The sequence below is a fragment of the Tympanuchus pallidicinctus genome, unplaced genomic scaffold (genome assembly GCF_026119805.1).
Source record: "Tympanuchus pallidicinctus isolate F22 unplaced genomic scaffold, pur_lepc_1.0 scaffold7, whole genome shotgun sequence".
Lineage (NCBI taxonomy): Eukaryota > Metazoa > Chordata > Aves > Galliformes > Phasianidae > Tympanuchus > Tympanuchus pallidicinctus.
The window spans coordinates 8,338,512-8,356,966 of NW_026294791.1; the positions used below are offsets into that span (position 1 = coordinate 8,338,512).

At 43.9% G+C, this 18,455-nt stretch overlaps 1 protein-coding gene across 3 annotated transcripts; it reads right to left on the bottom strand.

Annotated features, from left to right (window-relative positions):
* Nucleotides 1-3: 3 nt before the first annotated feature.
* RAD54L (RAD54 like) lies at nucleotides 4-18,212 on the bottom strand. Of its 3 annotated transcripts, XM_052665775.1 has the most exons (18): nucleotides 18,102-18,212; nucleotides 17,935-18,015; nucleotides 17,618-17,737; nucleotides 16,884-16,944; nucleotides 14,903-15,038; nucleotides 14,021-14,090; nucleotides 11,418-11,706; nucleotides 10,815-10,939; nucleotides 9,057-9,207; nucleotides 7,003-7,129; nucleotides 4,848-4,922; nucleotides 4,287-4,417; nucleotides 4,073-4,183; nucleotides 3,807-3,930; nucleotides 3,419-3,497; nucleotides 3,132-3,311; nucleotides 1,992-2,155; nucleotides 4-864 (listed from the first exon to the last, which is right to left on the bottom strand). In XM_052665775.1, exons 1-18 carry the CDS (start codon nucleotides 18,102-18,104, stop codon nucleotides 663-665), a joined length of 2,229 nt encoding a protein of 742 aa, XP_052521735.1. In that variant the 5' UTR covers nucleotides 18,105-18,212; the 3' UTR covers nucleotides 4-662. The 3 variants fall into 3 exon arrangements, with proteins under 3 accessions (XP_052521735.1, XP_052521736.1, XP_052521737.1); XM_052665777.1 differs by lacking the exon at nucleotides 4-864 and having other exon boundaries at nucleotides 2,016-2,155; nucleotides 3,132-3,220; XM_052665776.1 differs by lacking the exons at nucleotides 14,903-15,038; nucleotides 16,884-16,944; nucleotides 17,618-17,737; nucleotides 17,935-18,015; nucleotides 18,102-18,212 and adding an exon at nucleotides 14,758-14,876.
* Nucleotides 18,213-18,455: the final 243 nt, after the last annotated feature.

The window sequence follows — 18,455 nt, forward strand, 5'->3', positions numbered from 1 at the left end:
AAGTTTGAATTTTATTACTGGGTTTTAATGTGATTTAATTAAAACACTTTGCCAGATGTGGGGATCGCACCTGTAATACAGCAAGTAGTTTTAAAAATGTAGTGACCAAAATGGAGCCCGATTTTCCACTGTCTGTGTGTGAAGGTGAGATGCTTAACATAAAAGCTGAGGATGTTTTTGGCACAGATTCTCTTGATCCTGAATAATGAACTGAGTTTCATATTTTGTAACAGAAATGGAACCTGCACATTTTCAAATGAAGCTGGAAGTCACAGCTGCCAATAAAAAAGTGTGACTGCATATCAAGTGCTCTAAAACTGCAGGCTTATCATAAACCTGAAGGCAGAATTTTGCTGAGTAGAAGGCATGGCACAAGAACCAGCACTGAATCTGATCTAGCACACAAGCTCTAGTTATTGCCACTATGCTTCTTCTCAGGTATAAGACACAGCAGCAGAGACAAAGCGATGAACTCACTGCTGTTGCAGCAGAAACTGACCAATGCTAAGGGCATTCCAGCCTCTCAGGAACCATGCTGTTCTGCTGCCCCACAGCCACACAACAAATCCAGCATTGTTCTGCTATCCACTGCCCCTTTCCTTGAAAGGGATTAAAGACTGCCCCAGCAGCCTGCCCTCGCCCCCACAGGGGACAGTAACCTGTTAGGGAATCCCTCGCTGCTCCTCATGGGAGTGGTGATGAAAAGTGAAGGTGACAGCAGCATCCCACGCAGCCTTCAGCACAGAGTCCTGCAGGCCCCGCTTATCAGCAGAGTGGTTCCACTGGGAGAGGTCAGAGGTGCAGTCAGACCCTTCAGGAGGTGGCCGTACTTGGTGGCCGTTCACACAGCGACGACACTTGATCCTGGAACAAAATCAGTGCAAGGTTTCTTCTCTGCTTAGGTGTTAAAAATACAGCCCAATAACATCTGGGTTGACTCCCCCTGTCACCTACACCACTGAGTGGATTTCAGAAAGGATGAACTGCTACCATGCTTTATTTAAACACACAACCACTCTCTGGCACGTCTGACTGATAGGGGGGAAAAAAAACATTGTGAAAACCTCCATTTTGTTTCCAATGGTGTTCCCCACAACTTCCAGCAAGGTAGGAAAAGGACAGCAAGGCCTAAAGTTCAGGATGACTTCTCTTGAAAGTGAGGAACATTTAAAGATCTTGAGTGATCGTCCCCACTGCTAACACAAACATCCTCAGCACTGCGTCAGGCTTGCTGAGCTCAAAGGAGAGTGCCATGCTCCAAGCTGCTCCATCCCAATTCCTGCCACCGCCACTGACTTGTGCTCAGACTGCCTAGCAGATGCCCTGCTGAGCATCTGTACAAGGAGAGAAGGAACACCAGTCCTGCCGGCAAGGTTTGTTGCCACACAGACCTGTACAGACCTAAGCTTTGAGTCAGCTTAAAGCTTATCTTTGTCAATTCTTGCTTGAATTAAGAGTCTTAGCAACCTTCTCAGTGAAGCATTTTCCTGAACTCCCCATCCTCTTTCTGGTCTTGGGGGCCTGGGGAGCACAGAAGGGCAAACAACAGAGCCTATGACTTGAGCCCCTAGAGAAGTACCTGAGTTGGCCTCATCAGTTCTTAGCAGATGGAATAGCCCTGGCCATAGAAGTAGCTCAGTATCTTGGCATTTGGAAGCCAGTCACACTACCAGGAGCAGTACTGGCAAAGAGCTCCACCAACTTCAAAGGAAAATTTGCTCAGAGCTGTTCATTAACTGCAGTATTTCACAGCCTTCAAGCACAGTCAGCAAGATGCCTTGCTCACTTGTTCAGCCAGGGCAGCTTTTCTAACACAACAAAAAGGAAGACAGCAAGGAAGTGTTAATCTTTAGATGATTAACAGGTTCAGAAGTAGAGACACTTGAGGCCCTCTCTCTTGAACTTCTCCTGCTAACTAAGGAACCTCTGAATTGCTAAACCAAGCTTGGAGTTCTTTGCTGACCCCAGCCATTACTGTATCACATACTCACTTGTCATGAGTGTCACTGGTGGTGGTCTCATTCAATGCAAACAGCTCCTTGAGCTCCCCAAGCGAGAAGTGTCTCTCTACATCCTGCTCTTCATCCACCACACAGCTACTGAGTGCCTTCTTGTGGGTCTGGCGTTGAAATATTTTCTCCTCTATGGTCCCTGTCTACAGAAAAGAAGGTCAGAGATGAAGCATAGTTGGATGCCAGTGCAGAACACTATGCTGGGAAAGCATCAGAGATCAAGCAGCAGTCAGGACCACAGAGTGTCCCATCAGACCAGTATACAGATGAGAGGCAGAGCTGCACTCTGACCATTTCCCTTTTTGTTACTGATCTAGCCCAATACTGCTTCTCTTGTCTTTCACTGTGGCCACAGGAGTGGATCCAACTGAGATATAGATGTTTTGTCAAAGTCAAATCATAATTTATCAAGGATCACAAGTTTAAAGAAAAAAAGTCATCCTTAACTAGATGAAGTTAAAGGGAACTGAAAGGGGAAGGTAAACAAAGGCACACAGAAGACATTTCTGAGCAGTAATCACTGACACTCCCTGACAAACTGCTACAGCAGTAGCCTGAAATCACAGAATGGCCAATGTTGGAAGGGACCTCCAGGATCATGAATCTCCAACCCCCAAGTCTGAAAAGTACTAGTACTTCTCTGAAAGTACTAGTCATCTTCATTGTTCTCCTTACAAAGCATCTCCCTATTAACTGGTAGCCCCATTTCAAAAGCTTCTGCAGTTCTGGGAATGTAGTCACTTTTTATTAAGTAGATATCTTCCCAGCCACAACAGACCACAGCCCGACTGGAAAGCAGCAACTTCAGCATCAGACAACCCACAAGATTAAAGAAGTCAGATGCCTTAATGATTTCAAAAAAGAATGTTACCTGGAAAGCCTCAATCATTTCTATTTCTCAGAAGCCAAACATTATTAGAAATCAAGGCCTGAAATAATGATCATTCCAGCTTAGAACTCATTGTTTTTCATGGCAATACATCTAAAGGTAGGAAGCAACTGAGTTCCACTCAGTCTTGGTTGCTGATACAAAAGGGCTGTCTCTCTTCTGGTCCCAATTACATCTGCTGCAGCCTGGGTTAGCACCAAGAACCCCATGAGGAGAGGATAAAGACTCACTGAAAGCAGTCGATAGATGTAGCAGGTCTTCTTCTGGCCATCCCGCCACACACGAGCCATGGCCTGTTCATCATTAGCTGGATTCCAGTCTGGGTCAAACATAACCAGTCTGTTAGCCCCTATCAAATTCAAACCACAACCACCTGCTTTGCTGCTTAACATGAAGATAAACTCAGGGCTCTGTGGAGAAAGGCAGGTTTGGATTAAACAACAGAGGCATCCAACACTTTTACTCACACTCCGAGAAGAGGCAGGAAAACTGCCCTTATCTGTTAGGTTCTACTTACTGAGGGGCTGTTAAATCGCTCCACAATCTTTGCTCTCTTCTTAATGGACATGGTGCCATCCAGCCGGACATATAAATACCTAGAATATACAACACTGCAATTTCACTGCTCTGACCTTTAAAGCATCGTACCCATAAGAGAAAAAACCTTCCACAAACTGCCTTGCAACAAAGCTTTAAGAGCTTTTACATAGGGGCCAAAACTTTTCTGCCAAGTAATCTCAGTAGCCAGAACACAAGCCATGTTAGTTCCAATTCAGGAACATCTGAGGTACATTACAGGTCAGAAGTTCCTGCTGACAAGAACTTTAAAAATAGCCAGTTTCTTTTGCAGTGTAGGCTGCAAGTACAGCCTTGCAAGATTAGACAAATAAAGCCCAAAGACAAACCTTCTGTTCCTGCAGAGCTTTTCAAATAGGTCCAGTGTCTGAGTGTAGTTAGACACTAAAACCACCTTGTCGTTACTGGTGCTTTTTGTAACAGCAAGGATGTAGTCCAAAACCAGCATCTTTCCTAGATAAAAAGGAAAGAAGAAAGCAAGCTAGAACAGAAGTTCCAAATTCCTGACCTTGGAAGGGTCACTTAACAGTACACTAAACATACTCTCATGATTGCTTATTAGGCAGAACATCTCTACTAGTGAGCTCCACAGTACCTGAAAGCTGGGGCTCCACAGATTTGGTACTGTAGCCAGCAGGGAACAAATCCAGGGCTCCCATAAAACCTTCTTCTTCTTCCACACACTTATCATAAATAAGAGCAGGATCTGGAGAACAAACAACTCAAAGTCTGTTGGAGTGCACACCGAAGACCCAAAAATCCACCAAGAGCATAAAAACCAAACCCTTTCCCCGAGTGGAACAACTCACGATTGCAGAGCTTCTTCAGGGAAGTGATGGAAGAGAGAGATGACACATTGATCTTGCCCTCCTTCAGCTCCTCCACTGGCTTGGCTTGCTTCAGGAAGTTCTTGTACAGCTCAGCCTGCAAAGGTGTCAGTCTGAAAAAGAGTAAAAGCCCTGCAGTCACTCCACCACCACCACCACCACCTTTCCTCCTCCATACCAATGGTTTCATTTTTAACTTGAGCACACAACTTTTTTAGCTACATCCCAAACAACCTAAAAACTGCTTCTATGACTGATGGTGCAATGTTGTTATTTCAGCTCAGAGCTGGAAGAAAAGTTCACAGATACTCTGCACAGTCCAGGGATCTGCTGCCCCACAGCTGCACAAAGCATGCCAGTCACTTGGCAAAACCATCAGCTCTGAGTTGGCCACCCCTGCTTGAGGTGGAAAAGCAACATAATGCTGATGGTTACAATCTCATTCCTAGAAGGAAACAGTCACCCAAGGATAGAATTCAGGGCTTTTTGCAGCTATTGAGTTGTTCCTCCCCTCTCTCAGGCAGCACACATACTTCCCAGTACCTGCAGCAGACCACCTGCTCTATCTTCACCGGCAGGTATTTGGAGAGAATGTCTGAAGTTCTTCGGATTAAACACCTGCAAGGAGGGAAATGAAAATCAGATGCTTAAATGACATAAGAAACTCCATTTAATCAACATTATTCATGTTTAACACAAAGTTTTGACATCTAATCTCCAAAAGAATGTGACAATCAAACATGTGGCAAAGGCTGGACACCCACCATCCACACTAAGCACCCACGTTACCTCATTATACAGGAACTGGAATAGCCTGCCATCTTTGTGAGGCTCCCAACTGCTATTCATGAGACTTGGAGGGCTAAAGAATGATCACAGCTATCAAAGCCCAGTTCCCTAGCAGAGAAATTCAACCCTTTCTCAACTACCAACAGCATTTTCAACAGCTGAGCAACACCAGACCAGTGGCATGGGCAGCAAACAAGGAAAGGATTCACACACAATACACTCAGCACACAGTATAAGCAGTCAGATTCCCAAGTAACTTATCAGTCACCTTCAATCAAGATAGGTTCATTCTGGTCCAAGATTTGAGCTCAGGGCACATCCTTTAGGGTTCTAAAGGTGCCCTGCAGAATAGTTCTACCATACTTCAGAAAATATGAAAAGAACTGGGGGGAGGGGGGAAGAGCAACCGAAATAAGAAAAAGATGCAAAGACCCAGTTCTGCCAAGAGACATCAAAAACATGAGGTTACAAAATCCACAGAAGACACCAGGGATATACGACAGCCCCAGAATCTGTCAGAGGTTGTTAAAGAAAGGAATAATCTGGTCTTCAAACACATAAGCAGTGGGATGAAAAGACACAGGCTTATGCAGCCATAAGGAAGATTTAGGTTACATATTAAGAGCGTTTTCTAAGCACAAAGACAGTGATGCTTTGGAAAAGGTGTCCTGAGCATTTGTGAGGTCTCCAGTGCTCTGTGGGGATTACGCAAACAGATGCTTTAGGTCTAACATCCTCTGCTTCAATACATCAAGATGGATTATGTGCCTTATGCAGAGCCTTTCGGCCCCACGCCTGTGATACCACATATCTTTGGATCACTGTCTCACTTGAAAGCCCTACTTAGCTTCTGTCAATTCTCTTGATATTGCCAGTGTGATTCATCTTCTCTATTTGTCTGCTAAGACTGTAGGAGGGTAAAGAGAAGGACACAGATCTCAACAGCCAGGTACAAGCATTCCTGAACACACTTTTACATCCTTTTTTGATAAGCTAAAGAAATAACGTGCCTTGTAGAAAAACAACCTCTTCTCCAAAACTATTTCTTGTCTTAAGAGTTTTGCAAGCCAATCTGAGCCAAGGTCATGGCTATCTCTACAGACAGGCTATACTCAATGTGAAATTTCATTTACCATGACTATGAACTGCTGTATTGTATTTGTGATGGTAGCAACAGCTCAGATTTAATTTAAAAAAAAAAAAAAAAAAGAAATGATAACACCTGCAATGCTAAGAATACAAAGGAGTTTCTAGTAAGAGTTCTTTAGGGTCAGTGACTGTCAGCAGATGTGGATGCACTGATTCTATTAATCAACAGAAAACAAAACATATTTAAGGAATTATCAAAAATCAGAGAAGATAGATGACATTTTACTTCACAGAGGTGCTCCTTAGGGATCAGAAGTCCCATTTCTGATGCCAGTACTCTAATCCCATTAGCTCTACAAAGCCAACACAGCTGTGAAAGTATGAACTGAACTCTTTTGTGACCTGGCTATCATCAATGAACTGAACAATACTCCTCATCCTTTGCTGCTCACACCTGGACCGGATGGTCTGCAGTCTGCAGTCCAACCCAGTCTACACACTGCAGTTAAATTAGCACAAATAAAAGAATGCTACCTGACTGTTAGATACCAAAAGAAAACAAACGTAAAACTGTGATTCATATCTGAGCATGTTTGTTTGGGAGTGACTGCAACTAACTGTGCCATTTTGATATGCTACTTTTCAGACTAAAGCTACACACTATGTAGATTTCTTAAGGCAATAAACACTTGCATAATCACTTGCTGAACAGTCTTAGCTAGCAAGATATTTGTTACAGCTACAACTTGCTTTTTGGAAGACATTCATGCATCAAGGGTTTATGCAAAACCTCTGCAAAGAGAAGAGGGATGAAGTTCACCTGTTCACAATGCTGATCAGCTCTTTAAGCCTCTCTTCTCCTTTCTGTCGTTCAGCTTCACTTGCGTCTGCATCTCTGCCTTTCAAGATAGGCAATTCAAAATGTCTTTTAAATTCCTGTGCAGTCCCTGCACAAACAGAAATGAAAAATGAGAAAGTGACAGCTACTACCAAATAACCTTCGATCAATATCCCCACAGCCCCAGCTATCATGCCATAAACAAGAGGCCCAGCAGATAATACAAACTCTTGCCCCATCAGTAGGATTTGGTTTTCTTTCTAGCCAGGAAAGATTTAAACATGGCTGGAAAATCTGTACAACTTGAGATTATTTTTTAATTCTAACAATGCTGCACTGCCAAAGGTCATTCAAATGTAGTTAAACCTGAGTCCTATCAGGCATGTACTGCTTTTGCTTTCATTCCAGTTACAGTTTTACTCCCAGAATTTGTATCCTTGTCAGCAACAGTGCAGAAATGATGTGCCCTTTCCAAAACGGTCTCTAATCAGTTGCTTACTACTGGTCACAGGCTGAGACAGAGAAAAGTGACCACTACATGCATATGGCTCTGGTAGAAGTATTTATAATATTAATCTCATCTCAAAGAGAAAGAACTGCAAGTACAGGGGAGTTAATCTGTGTCCAAAGCACAGGTTGAGAGAAAAAAAGTCACATCAAATAAGAAAGGAAAAAAAAAGCTGAAAACAAGGAAAAAGCAGATGCAGAACATGTACCACCACATCTCACCCTTCCCTTGAGAAACACGGCCCAAATGTTGCTTTTAAGGCTGAGAATCTGATGACTAGGTGTTTAACAAGAGTTGTACATGCACTAGAATTAATGAGAAGCCTTTTTGACAGGATTCCCAAGTCTGACACAAAGGTGGGTGACAAGATGCAGCAAATAAATGATTTACAGATCAGTTTATTCTCAGTCCTTGACAGAAAAATTATGTCTCGATAAAGACAAGCTGCTTCACACCAGAAAGCAGCAGACCTGCTCCTAACCCAAAGATGTAGGAGAGAATGCAAAAGCTATTCTGCTATTCTGCTTCTCAAAAACAAACAGAGATTAGGAGCCAGAGGCAGGATATTCTAGTCAGTTACCAGCAACTATAGAAGGTGTTTGATCCTGAATCATAGAATGGCTTGGGTTGGAAGGGATCTTAAAGATCATCTAGCTCCAATTCCCCTGAAAACACACTAATCAGTGTCCCTCTTTCAGGTTCTTTTCAACCCCAGACTCACAGGCCTCCCTTATCAAAGAAAAATAAAACCACCAAACTGCCACATCATACAAACATAAAACACAAAAGTCATGGTCTAGAATTTGGAGTTAATATTATACATCATCCTCAAATTTCTCTCAATATATTTGAGAGCAGGATGGCAGACTACCAAAGATTTGGGCTTTGTTTGCTCTGTCTTAAGGTACACCGTTCTACCTTGCACCAGTCACTTCAAACTCCTAATCCAAATGAACACAACAGAGAGAAAAGGAAAAAGCACATCTTCCAGGCTACCTCTGTCAAGAGTACAAGGAATATGTCATGTAAAACCCTTTTTTTCCAGAGCCTCTCCCACAAAGGAATTGTACCTGGCTTAGATTTCTAAATTTACTGTAGGCTGTAAGCACTGTGGGAAGCACTATTTTGAGCCAGATCTTCCTGCTCAGCAACTCCTGCAGTACCTCAAAGTGCACATTATCAGAGACACTCCTAGCCCCACACATTCTGGTTGATCAGTACAGCTACTGGAGATCAACCACACAGTACTCAGGACCACATGTTCATCTTATCTTAATAATTAATACTCTTAAAACATGTTTGACATGCGTACTTTAAATTGAAACAGCTCCAATTCTGTACAGCCTCTGGAACAGGAGACCATGACATAGACTTTCTGGACTCTCTGAAGGAGACTAAGTCTCCAATCTGTACACAGCTTTTCCTTTCTTTAACTTTTTGATTGCTCCTTTCACTAGCACTGGGAACCAGAGGAAGCCTTGCCATTAATTTCCCCCTTTCTCATGCCTCACACATTCATTTTTCTCACCTAGGATGCCAGAATTAACGAAATGCACCAGGCTGAAATATTCAAGCAAGTCATTCTGGATGGGAGTACCCGAGATAAGGACTCTTCGAGGTGTATTTAAGCTGTTCAGAGCTTGGTACGTTTGGTTTTCAGAGTTCTTCAGTCTGTGTCCCTTTGAAAAAAAGAATGCAGTTGAAAAATCTGGTGGCCTTGATGGGAAGCAGCTTCGAGACCATCATCAACACATGTTGTATTTGTGACAAAACACCTCATAGCTTTTCATCTGTTCAGAGTAGAATAAGTGTCTTTCCTGTATTCAGGTGTTGTGACTTCCTTTAAAGGTAAGAAATTGGTGGGAAATCTGGAGCAATTACATGAGGAGAAATACCATTTCCACTACAAGCTTCCCAGGCTAGGAACATGTGAGTCACACCCAAGGAAAAGAACCTGCCATGAAAATACTGACAATCACGAGTTCTAATTATAAGAAATCAAAGACAACAAACAAAATACCAACCCCACACACAAGAGTGAAACGAATAAAATTAAGAACATTTAAAATCTGCTTTATTTTCCAAAGACAAACTGTTATATTGATGCTCCATATATAAATACTTGGGACTACTGACACCTCTGATTCCTAAAGGATGACAAACAAAACTCCATTAAGTGCTGCAAAACACAACCTGGGAAAAAGTAGCTCTTATTCTTATGCTGCAGGACAAAGTGTAAGTGAAGAAATGCTTATTACAGGCTGAAACATAGGGAAAATGCAGAGCCAAGGACCTGCTGGTCCTGTTCCAGGGGCACTGAGAAGTATAGGCAGCCACAGACTTGCAGCATAAATGGTGAATGGGAGCCATCCATCACAGTCCTGATGTCCAAGTCCCTCTCAGTGCCATACCAGCACATGAAGAACCAAACCGCTGGGTGGCACCACTTTCTAACAAATCTAAAGAGCCACAGGGGACACACACTGAGACCTCCAGCTACATTATTTCAAGGAGGCATAGGTTATTTGCTTTTCTCCTCAAGAACATCTCTGTCTCTCACTATCTGTAATCACAAATATAGAATGATAAAGCAAAAAGAAAAACTCAAGTTCAGACATGTGAAAGCTTAGCTTGAAAACCAGGCAAGGCAAAGCTAGATCCCAGCAGTGAGTGAGCCAGGTCAGTCCTTGAACAAGTAGCTGGAAGGGCCTCCTTATCCAGATCTCCTACCTCCACTCCAAGCAGCATGCTACCCTGGGAAGAGGGTCCTGCTGCAGCTGAACCTTCAAACTCCCCTACAATCACAGATAAATTCTCCTGAGTTTTTGACTCCAAAGAGCAGGCCACTTTCACCCACTGTATGCTAAGGGAACAGATGCCTTGGGACTGCTGGACAAACATGAAAGATCAGCAAGGATCCAACAGAGTAAGGGCTTTTTCAGAGTCACAGATAGGTGGTGAATCTTCTTTCTCTACATATTACACTCCAAGGTAGGCGTACGTGTCTCCATTCTTCCAGGGAACTAAGATACTTACCACCACTTCATTTTTTTATTGATTATTTCTTCTCCTATTTCAGCTTCTGAGAACAGTTTCTCATTCAGGCTCACCCACCAAGAACAAGCTGGGTACCCATAGCCTCTCAAACTGGAATGGGTGCTCTCCACAGGCAAACCTTGCTTGACACCTCCATCCTCACTCCCTGCCTTTTAAGAAAGCTGGGCCACTTCTGCCTGAAATTCAAGAAAACATCAGGAACCGATTCTCCTTAGAGATTTAACCATACCTCATCACATATGACCAGGCCAACACTGCCCTTCTGTAGTGCCTCAGCATGGAGTCGGAAGGTCTCATAGGAGATGATCAGGATGGGTGAAGGCACTCGCAGGCCGCGTTGGTTCATAAAGCCAACTGTGGGTGGAAAGTAGGAAAAGGATGATGAAAACAGTAACGGAACAGGCTCCAAACTCTTCAGTAAAAATCAACTTTTAAACATCCAGGAAAACCTTTCCGTTTGTTTCAGTGCTGTTGGTTGCTGACAAAGAGCTGATTCCAAATATATCCATGCTCCATTCCCCACAGCTGCTCCCATTTCCACTCCCTCCCGCCTCTGCCCACTCCCACTCTAGCTTCCATCTGGAAGAAAGATGACACACAGGAACTGCCCCAACTTAAGGGCACAAATGGACTTGGATTATTCCAAAAGAGAGCTTTTATCAAAAATGCAATGATCTGATCTAAACATGTTAGAAAAGAGAATTTCACTCTTGTCAGCCCCCAGAGCTCTAATAACCACTCGGAAACATTCCCTTCAGCTGCTGTAAGCTTCTTCCAATCAGAGGTTTCACTCCAAACCAGCCAACCACACCATTTGCAAACATTTCTGTACCTAGTTTTCGGTCAATCTCTTCTTTGGAGCCTCCATCAATGGCCAGTGGCTGAATCCTTCCCCCCAGCCATTTCTCTACTTCGTTGTACCAGTTTCTCACCAGGCTGGAGGGAGACACCACCATGGCTTTCTCGATTTCAGGCTTGCAGTCTGGACTCTGCCGGAGAAGCGTCCACATCAGAGTGATGCACTGCAGGGTTTTGCCCAGCCCCATCTCATCTGCCATGATACAGCCATGACTCCCAGGAATACGCCGGCTCGTCACGCAGTCCCAGAGGAATTTCACTCCCTGCCAGGAAATTGTTCTCTTATAGCAGGATGGGGACATTCACAGAATGACAACTTCATTAGAGCTTTATTACTGCAATGCACAGGACTGATATTACAACAAACAGCAAATTTGTATAGCAGATCCCAAGAGACACGCATTCTAATGAGACAGAGGGAAATCAGCCGAGACACAGCTAAAACATGGCCACATCTGGTCTGGAAAAACACTGCTGGTGATGACATACACTTCAAAACACATACAAAACCATACTATGCATTAACTGCACTGTTGTAACTAGTTTCCTGACTTAGAATTCCCAGGAATTTATATCCTAACTAAACTAGTTAAGGCTGAAGCCATTAGCCAACCTGCGTCAATCAGTGCAAACACGTTAAACATCTTAAAAACACCCAATGGAATGTTCAGACTTGTTTCTACTCCTTCATTAACCCCCAGGACACCCCCAGCAGCTCTCATTGTCTCCACCTAGAAGCAAAGAACCACCGTGACTCACCTGGGGACTCAAAGAGCAAACCAGATTTAACTTCAGAGAAGAAACAGGGCTGAGGTTATTGCTCATCGCGTGATGGAAGCGCTCAGCCTGGTTGCTAGGCTCTGACAACATCACCAAGACAGATGAAAGCAGAAAAAAAGTCTGCGAGGTGTTCTATCATGTGATGATAGAGTCAAAGAAAACCTGGGGCACTGTCCTGGCAATGGACAATATCCCCATAACGTCAACCAAACTAGGAGTGACAGATACAGCCTGAACACACTCTTTATGTTCTACTACACAAGACTGGAAGATAAACCACTTAAATTTCCAAGTCATTTCATTTCTTTCTTAGGCTCATTCATTTAAGCCAGCTGAACAATTATCAAATATATTACTAACTAAAAAGAAGAATTTGGCTGGGGATCTAGTTCAGTAACCTCCCAGTGACGTGACAAAGAACAAGGCCGCACAACAGCCTGACAGCAACCGGAAAATCAAAACAAAACAGCAGAGGAATCTCAGCAAGCAAAGACTGATCAGTCAGACTAGAACAGAGACTGCTATTGCAGATATCCAGCTGTCAAAAAACAATGTGCCTAGGACACCTCTGTAACTATCAGTACTTGACAAAAGTGCCAGCAGGCAGCATCTTACACAACACAGAGTCCCTCCAGCTATGTAGCCAGAGGCCAGCATTATAATGGCTCCCAGGTTAAGTATCAAGTCTGAGATAAAAGCACAAACCAGGATAGTGCTGTAGGCTGCTAACGTGCCATCTGACAATCTCCCATACAGCAATACATACAGCTTGACCTGTTTAGCTCAAAGATCAGCAACAACAGCTTTTACCTGTGCTGTCTCTAGGCTTACATACTGCATTTGTGATAAACTTAAAACTCTGCAGATACCTACACTAGACATTTGTGGATTAATTCCAGCTGCTTCTGTACTGTGATGTTCCACATGTTGTGACAGAAAAAGCAAATTCCACTGGTAAACTCCAAGTCCACTTAGGTCACTTACAGTTTTCAACTACAAAAGGCAATCTCTGAATAAAATACACTGAAGTAGGACACCACCTCATACTATAAGAGTACCAGAGAGAACTTTGTTGCGTATCAAGGCAGACACTGCAGGTCCAACTGATTCTGGTGATCAACAAAACAGTGCTGCACAATCTGCCCTGAACACAAGAAGAAAATTTACTGCAATTACATCCTATCACCTTTCACAGAGTTCCAGTCTGAAGAGCTACATCGACAGATTTCAAGTAAAGTCTGAACTTTTAACCCCTACTTTGTAAATTCCCATCTCTTTGCAGAATCTAGTAATTTCCTAGGGCATCACTGGTGACATAAAATCAAGCCAACATGCTTTAAAAGACCTATGCAACCAGTGCACATATGCCCACAAATTCCCAGATTTCCACTATAAGCTGATCTAACCTACAAGCCTGCAGAGAACAAGCTTCTGCATTAGGCTGTACTGTGTGTAGGCTGGGAATGCTCTGACTCTGCTAGATCAGAGGCAAGAAAAGAGGAAAAAGTTCTTGCCCACTAGAAAACAATAAATTCCCCCATTTTTAAGGACAAACAGGGCTATTGTAAGACTTCCAGCACACCCTCTTGTTTAGGACAGGATACAATATTTCAGCATTCGCGCCTCTAAAATGGTGTTTAGAACAAATGTTTCACCTTACGTTTGCAACATGCCAGTCTGTTAGACAGCCTATGCAGACCTCACGGTTATTGGGTTACAATTCCAGCAGAGGCCTGCACCTTTCTGAAATGCACCAAGTTTTCCAACCACAGCCTTGTGTTCCAGCAGAAAACTTACTTCTCTCTGATGAGGCCGTAAAACACGACTGAGGATAGGATCCACCACAACATGCACAGGCACTTTATCCCTGCAGGAGACAGTAAAGGCAAAGGCTTAATGTACTCAGTCCAGCATATGCTTAGTTAAGGGCTTCTGTTTGTTGGTTTTTTTTAATCTCACTGCTATTCTGAGGGCTTCTCCGTGGAGTAAGAGAATCAACTATCAATGAAAGTGAAAAAAGGATTAATTCAATTCTGGAATGGAGTTACACAGGCCTGATTTACAATCTGAAATGTCAATGAAACCAATAGCAGAGCTGTGGTTAAAACAAGGGCAGAACATCTTATAGAGAGGTATTTTAAAAGCCAATATTTTCTTAATCTCATTAACATTGGTGTAATTGCATTAATGAAGAGAGTAAATCAAGGAACACCTCCTTCATCTAAGATCTGGCTAATAGCTCTTCTCAGTCAAAAAAAAAAAAGAAAAAGAGGGCACAGAAGAAACTATTTAACAATAAAAACCATTAGGCAGATTAGCATTTGACTGTCAGTCATCTCCCTCTGGCTGTCTCTAGATGCTGATGTATCCTGACTTCAAACTGATCCGTAAGATTTCCTAAACAGCTTATCCATGCATGCATCCTTATTCCGTGCATCATGCTTATATTTTTGACGAGTGGAAGATCAAACAGCTTGTGGAAGAAAGTAAACAATCTGGCATGGGTACATGCTTTCCTTTGATCGTTACCATACCTGAAACAATTCAGTGGCAGAATACTTGGAACCAAGCTTCCCTTGATGTTCAGAGCCCAGCTCAGACACATGTGGGAAGAAAGCACACAAACATACACATACAAGGAGGTCAGAGCTGAAGCATGTGCGCCAGGTATTGACTCACTTGTCTATTTTCAGCTGCTCGTGGGCACTCAGCAGTGGGGGCTCGTACAGAACCAGAGCTCCTTCCTCAAAAGGATCGTGGAGAGAACTCCTCAGCCCTGCCCGTTTAATACCCAAAGCCCGCAAGCCCGTCGGCCCTGAAAGCAAACAAAAGCACAACTCAAAGAACAACATCCTCCTGAAGAAAGCAGAGACTTGCAGAAGCATCTGATTAAGTTTAGAAATGCTGAATTAATTGCATACAGTGCTAAGGTTGGAGAAGGCAACCGTTGCAGACTGCGTTGCCAGCACACACTGCTCTACTGCAGGAAAGAAAGAGCACAGAGAAAGATGGAGCAGTGGCACTGCCCACCATGATGGACGCAGTAAATTTGGAATAACTCAGCGCAGCAGATGCCAGAAATGCTGGCATACAAGAGCATACACTAACTTGCAGGGTGATGGATCAGACTCTGGGCAACTTGATCTAGATGTAAGTGTCCCTGTTCACTGCAGGGAGTTGGACTAGATAACCTGTAATGGTCCCTTCCAGCTCTAAGGATTCTATGCCATTCTAGATCCAAGGCAAAGTGTTCCTCTCAGCTTCACTTGGGCACCACAGCTGCTACCACTCCTTGTTCCACTCACAGTGATTGTTTTACTTTTTTGAAAGACAAGCAAGGTTCAAGGACACACGTGAGCTTTGGCAGCTCAACAAATACATTTCCATGTATATTGTACATACTGGGTCAAAACCTCTTTTTGGATCATCTAACCAAGGCTTTGCAAGAATTCTATCTTTTGTATAATATCAGAACGAGGCCTGTAAAAGTAATGGAGTTCTACAGTATCATAGTCAGACTCACACTGCCATTACCTAGTCTAGAGAATTATTTGCTCTCTCCTGAGCAATAGCAGATGTTGGGCACAGGAGCCAATTTCTCTGAAAAGAAGAAAATAAGGACAAGTCTCTCTTCCTGATGTTATATTTTGATGTCATAGTTTGGAATAGAGATGAACATAGAAAGAACATGTATAAAAACTGCTTGTGTCAAAACCCAGCTCAAAGACTCATCTGAGTCCTGGGAGACAACTATGGAGTGATTATGCTTGGGAAAAAAATGGAGCAGAGTTAATCCCCTGCCACCTGCTGAAATTCCTTGCAAAACAACAGTGTACCACAGGCTGGGACAGTGCCTCCACATGAAGAAAGTAAATGAAACAATCTCATCTCCCAGTTTAGAGAGAAAAGTAACAGCCATAAAAAGAAGCCTCTGCAGTTACAGCTCTGTTTCAGTCTCTTGACAAGTCTACTTCTCCATCAAATAAGAACTAGGGCAAACAAACTCTTCTGTGACTAGCTCTTTCATATTCAGCACCTGCTGAATGTGTCTAGAGACATATTTTATGACTAATGTTTGAGTGAAACGGTCCTGTCCTTCAGTTTTTCAGATGGAGGGTGAAGGGGAAGAAGGAGACAAGAAAAGTCCCATTTGTTTCTGGGATCATGTGCTGCCTGATTTAAAACCAGCTGAGGCTTTGAAGTTCAAAGTTACCCTTGTTTTGAAGATCACCTTGAGACTCAACAAACCAAGTAAAATAGAAAGAGAACTGGCACATACTGTCTTTTTCACCCTGGCCTTCAGTCTGTTAGCACAATTTAGATATTTTTTAGATGATATTCTTCCATGGCTTAGAATTCATCTTGCTTCTGTATTTGCAATGTGGCATATCACCTTCTGGCACTACATCAAACACATAGCTGCAAGAATACAAAACCCAGTTCTGAAATGTAGGATTATCCAAACAAAACACTAGAAAAAAATATGAAGATTTTGCTAATATGCTAGTATTTTTCTATCAGAATTAAGTCAGGATTTCTGGAACATATGTCATCACTCCAAAAAATAACGCTAATCCCCACAGGTACATTTGACAGGCCAAACCATCACGTTTCCCCAGAGTCAGACAACACAGATAATTATTAATCCTCGTCATCTTACCTTTATAATTTGGAATGGGGACTTTGAAGGGTTTGGACAAAATGCTGCGGATAAAAGCCTCCTAAGAATTCAGAGAGAAAGCACATGCTTCAGAAGTTTGAAGTCAGAGATTGCTCAAGACAGCAAGTCTACAATACATTTTAAGAACTCATTTTTGCCCTGTGCCAAGAGTTCCTCTGTTTAAACTGTTCAAGCTCCAGCCAACCCCAATTATTTTCTATGTGCAAAAGGAAGAAAGTAACAAAACAGAACCGCTCCTGCTCCCTACTCCACTTTACAAAACTGTTTAAGTTTTCTAATGCATGACATTTACTTTCATAACTCCATCTACTTAAATCCACTGACAGTATTCAATTCTTTAAACACAGTTACGTTCTCCTTAACCTTAAGGTAATTCAGTCAAGCAATTCTCTCCTGTGAAAGAGCTAGGTTAGCTCTAAAGTGCACTACGTCCCATCTCAGACAACTTCATCTCCATCTTCTCTGGGCTTCTTTGAAAGCTTGGTGAACAAACAGACAGCACTTGAGCCATCTATGTCAGAGGAGCTTCTCACATCTGTCAACACCCAAGGACTCCCACTACATCCCCTTCACAACAGCAGGAGCAAGTGAAGGTCCTTCCAAAGAACCACATGTGACCCCTCCATAACATCCGGGATAAATGGGCCCACAGAAGAGTATGGACTGTGCTGGTCAACAAGCTCCACCACGAGCCGGCAGGGATGCCCACTCACATGCTGGCTGCTGTCCAGGCAGAGAGGCCTGTTGGTCAGTTGTGTCAATGGCTTCCGGAACGGCGATCTGAAGCAGTCTCCACTCTCTGCCTCACTGCCTGCCTTCTGCCTCTTTTGAATCTGAAAAACAGCACCAAGGCAAAGCCGGTGAGCAGCTGGCGAGATCGCTGTCACGGTCAGTGAGCGCCCAACCGCAGCTCAGAGCCAGCTGAGCATCCCTGAGCACCGCACACCTCAACTGCCCAAAGGCAGAACCAGCAGCACCCAGCAACTACGGGCGAGCCTGTTCCGCTACCGCCCAGCAGCCCCTTACTCACCGCCGGCGGCCGCCACTCGCCGTCCTCCTCCTCGCCGCCTGCCTTCCTCTTGGCCAGTTGACTGGGGGCCAGGCTCCTGCGCTATAAGAAGGGCACAGCACACCGCATGAAGGTGCGCGCGGAGCGGAGGGTTCAGCCGCCCCCACCGCCGCCCGCCCCGCACTCACCATTGCCTCACGGAGGGGTTGGGGGGGGGATGGTAACGGCCGGCACAAGGCCAGGAGGGCGGGAAGGTGAGCGACGGGACGCGCGCGCCGCTCCGCAGGCGCGAAAATCGCGGGAGGTTCCGCCCCGCCCCGCTCCTCGGGTAGAGCAACAGGCATGGCTAAGAGAGCGCCGAGCGCATCGAACCGAATCGACTCTCTCTGGGTGCCACGGCGGGACAGGCTGAGGGTTTGTTATCCCTGAGAGCGACCAGGATCGTGGCTGGTGCTCGCTGAGGTTTATAGGACGAGTGTTTACAAACTGCAAAACCACAGCATGCGAAGATATCCAGCTAAATTGTCCCTTTGGTCCCAAGA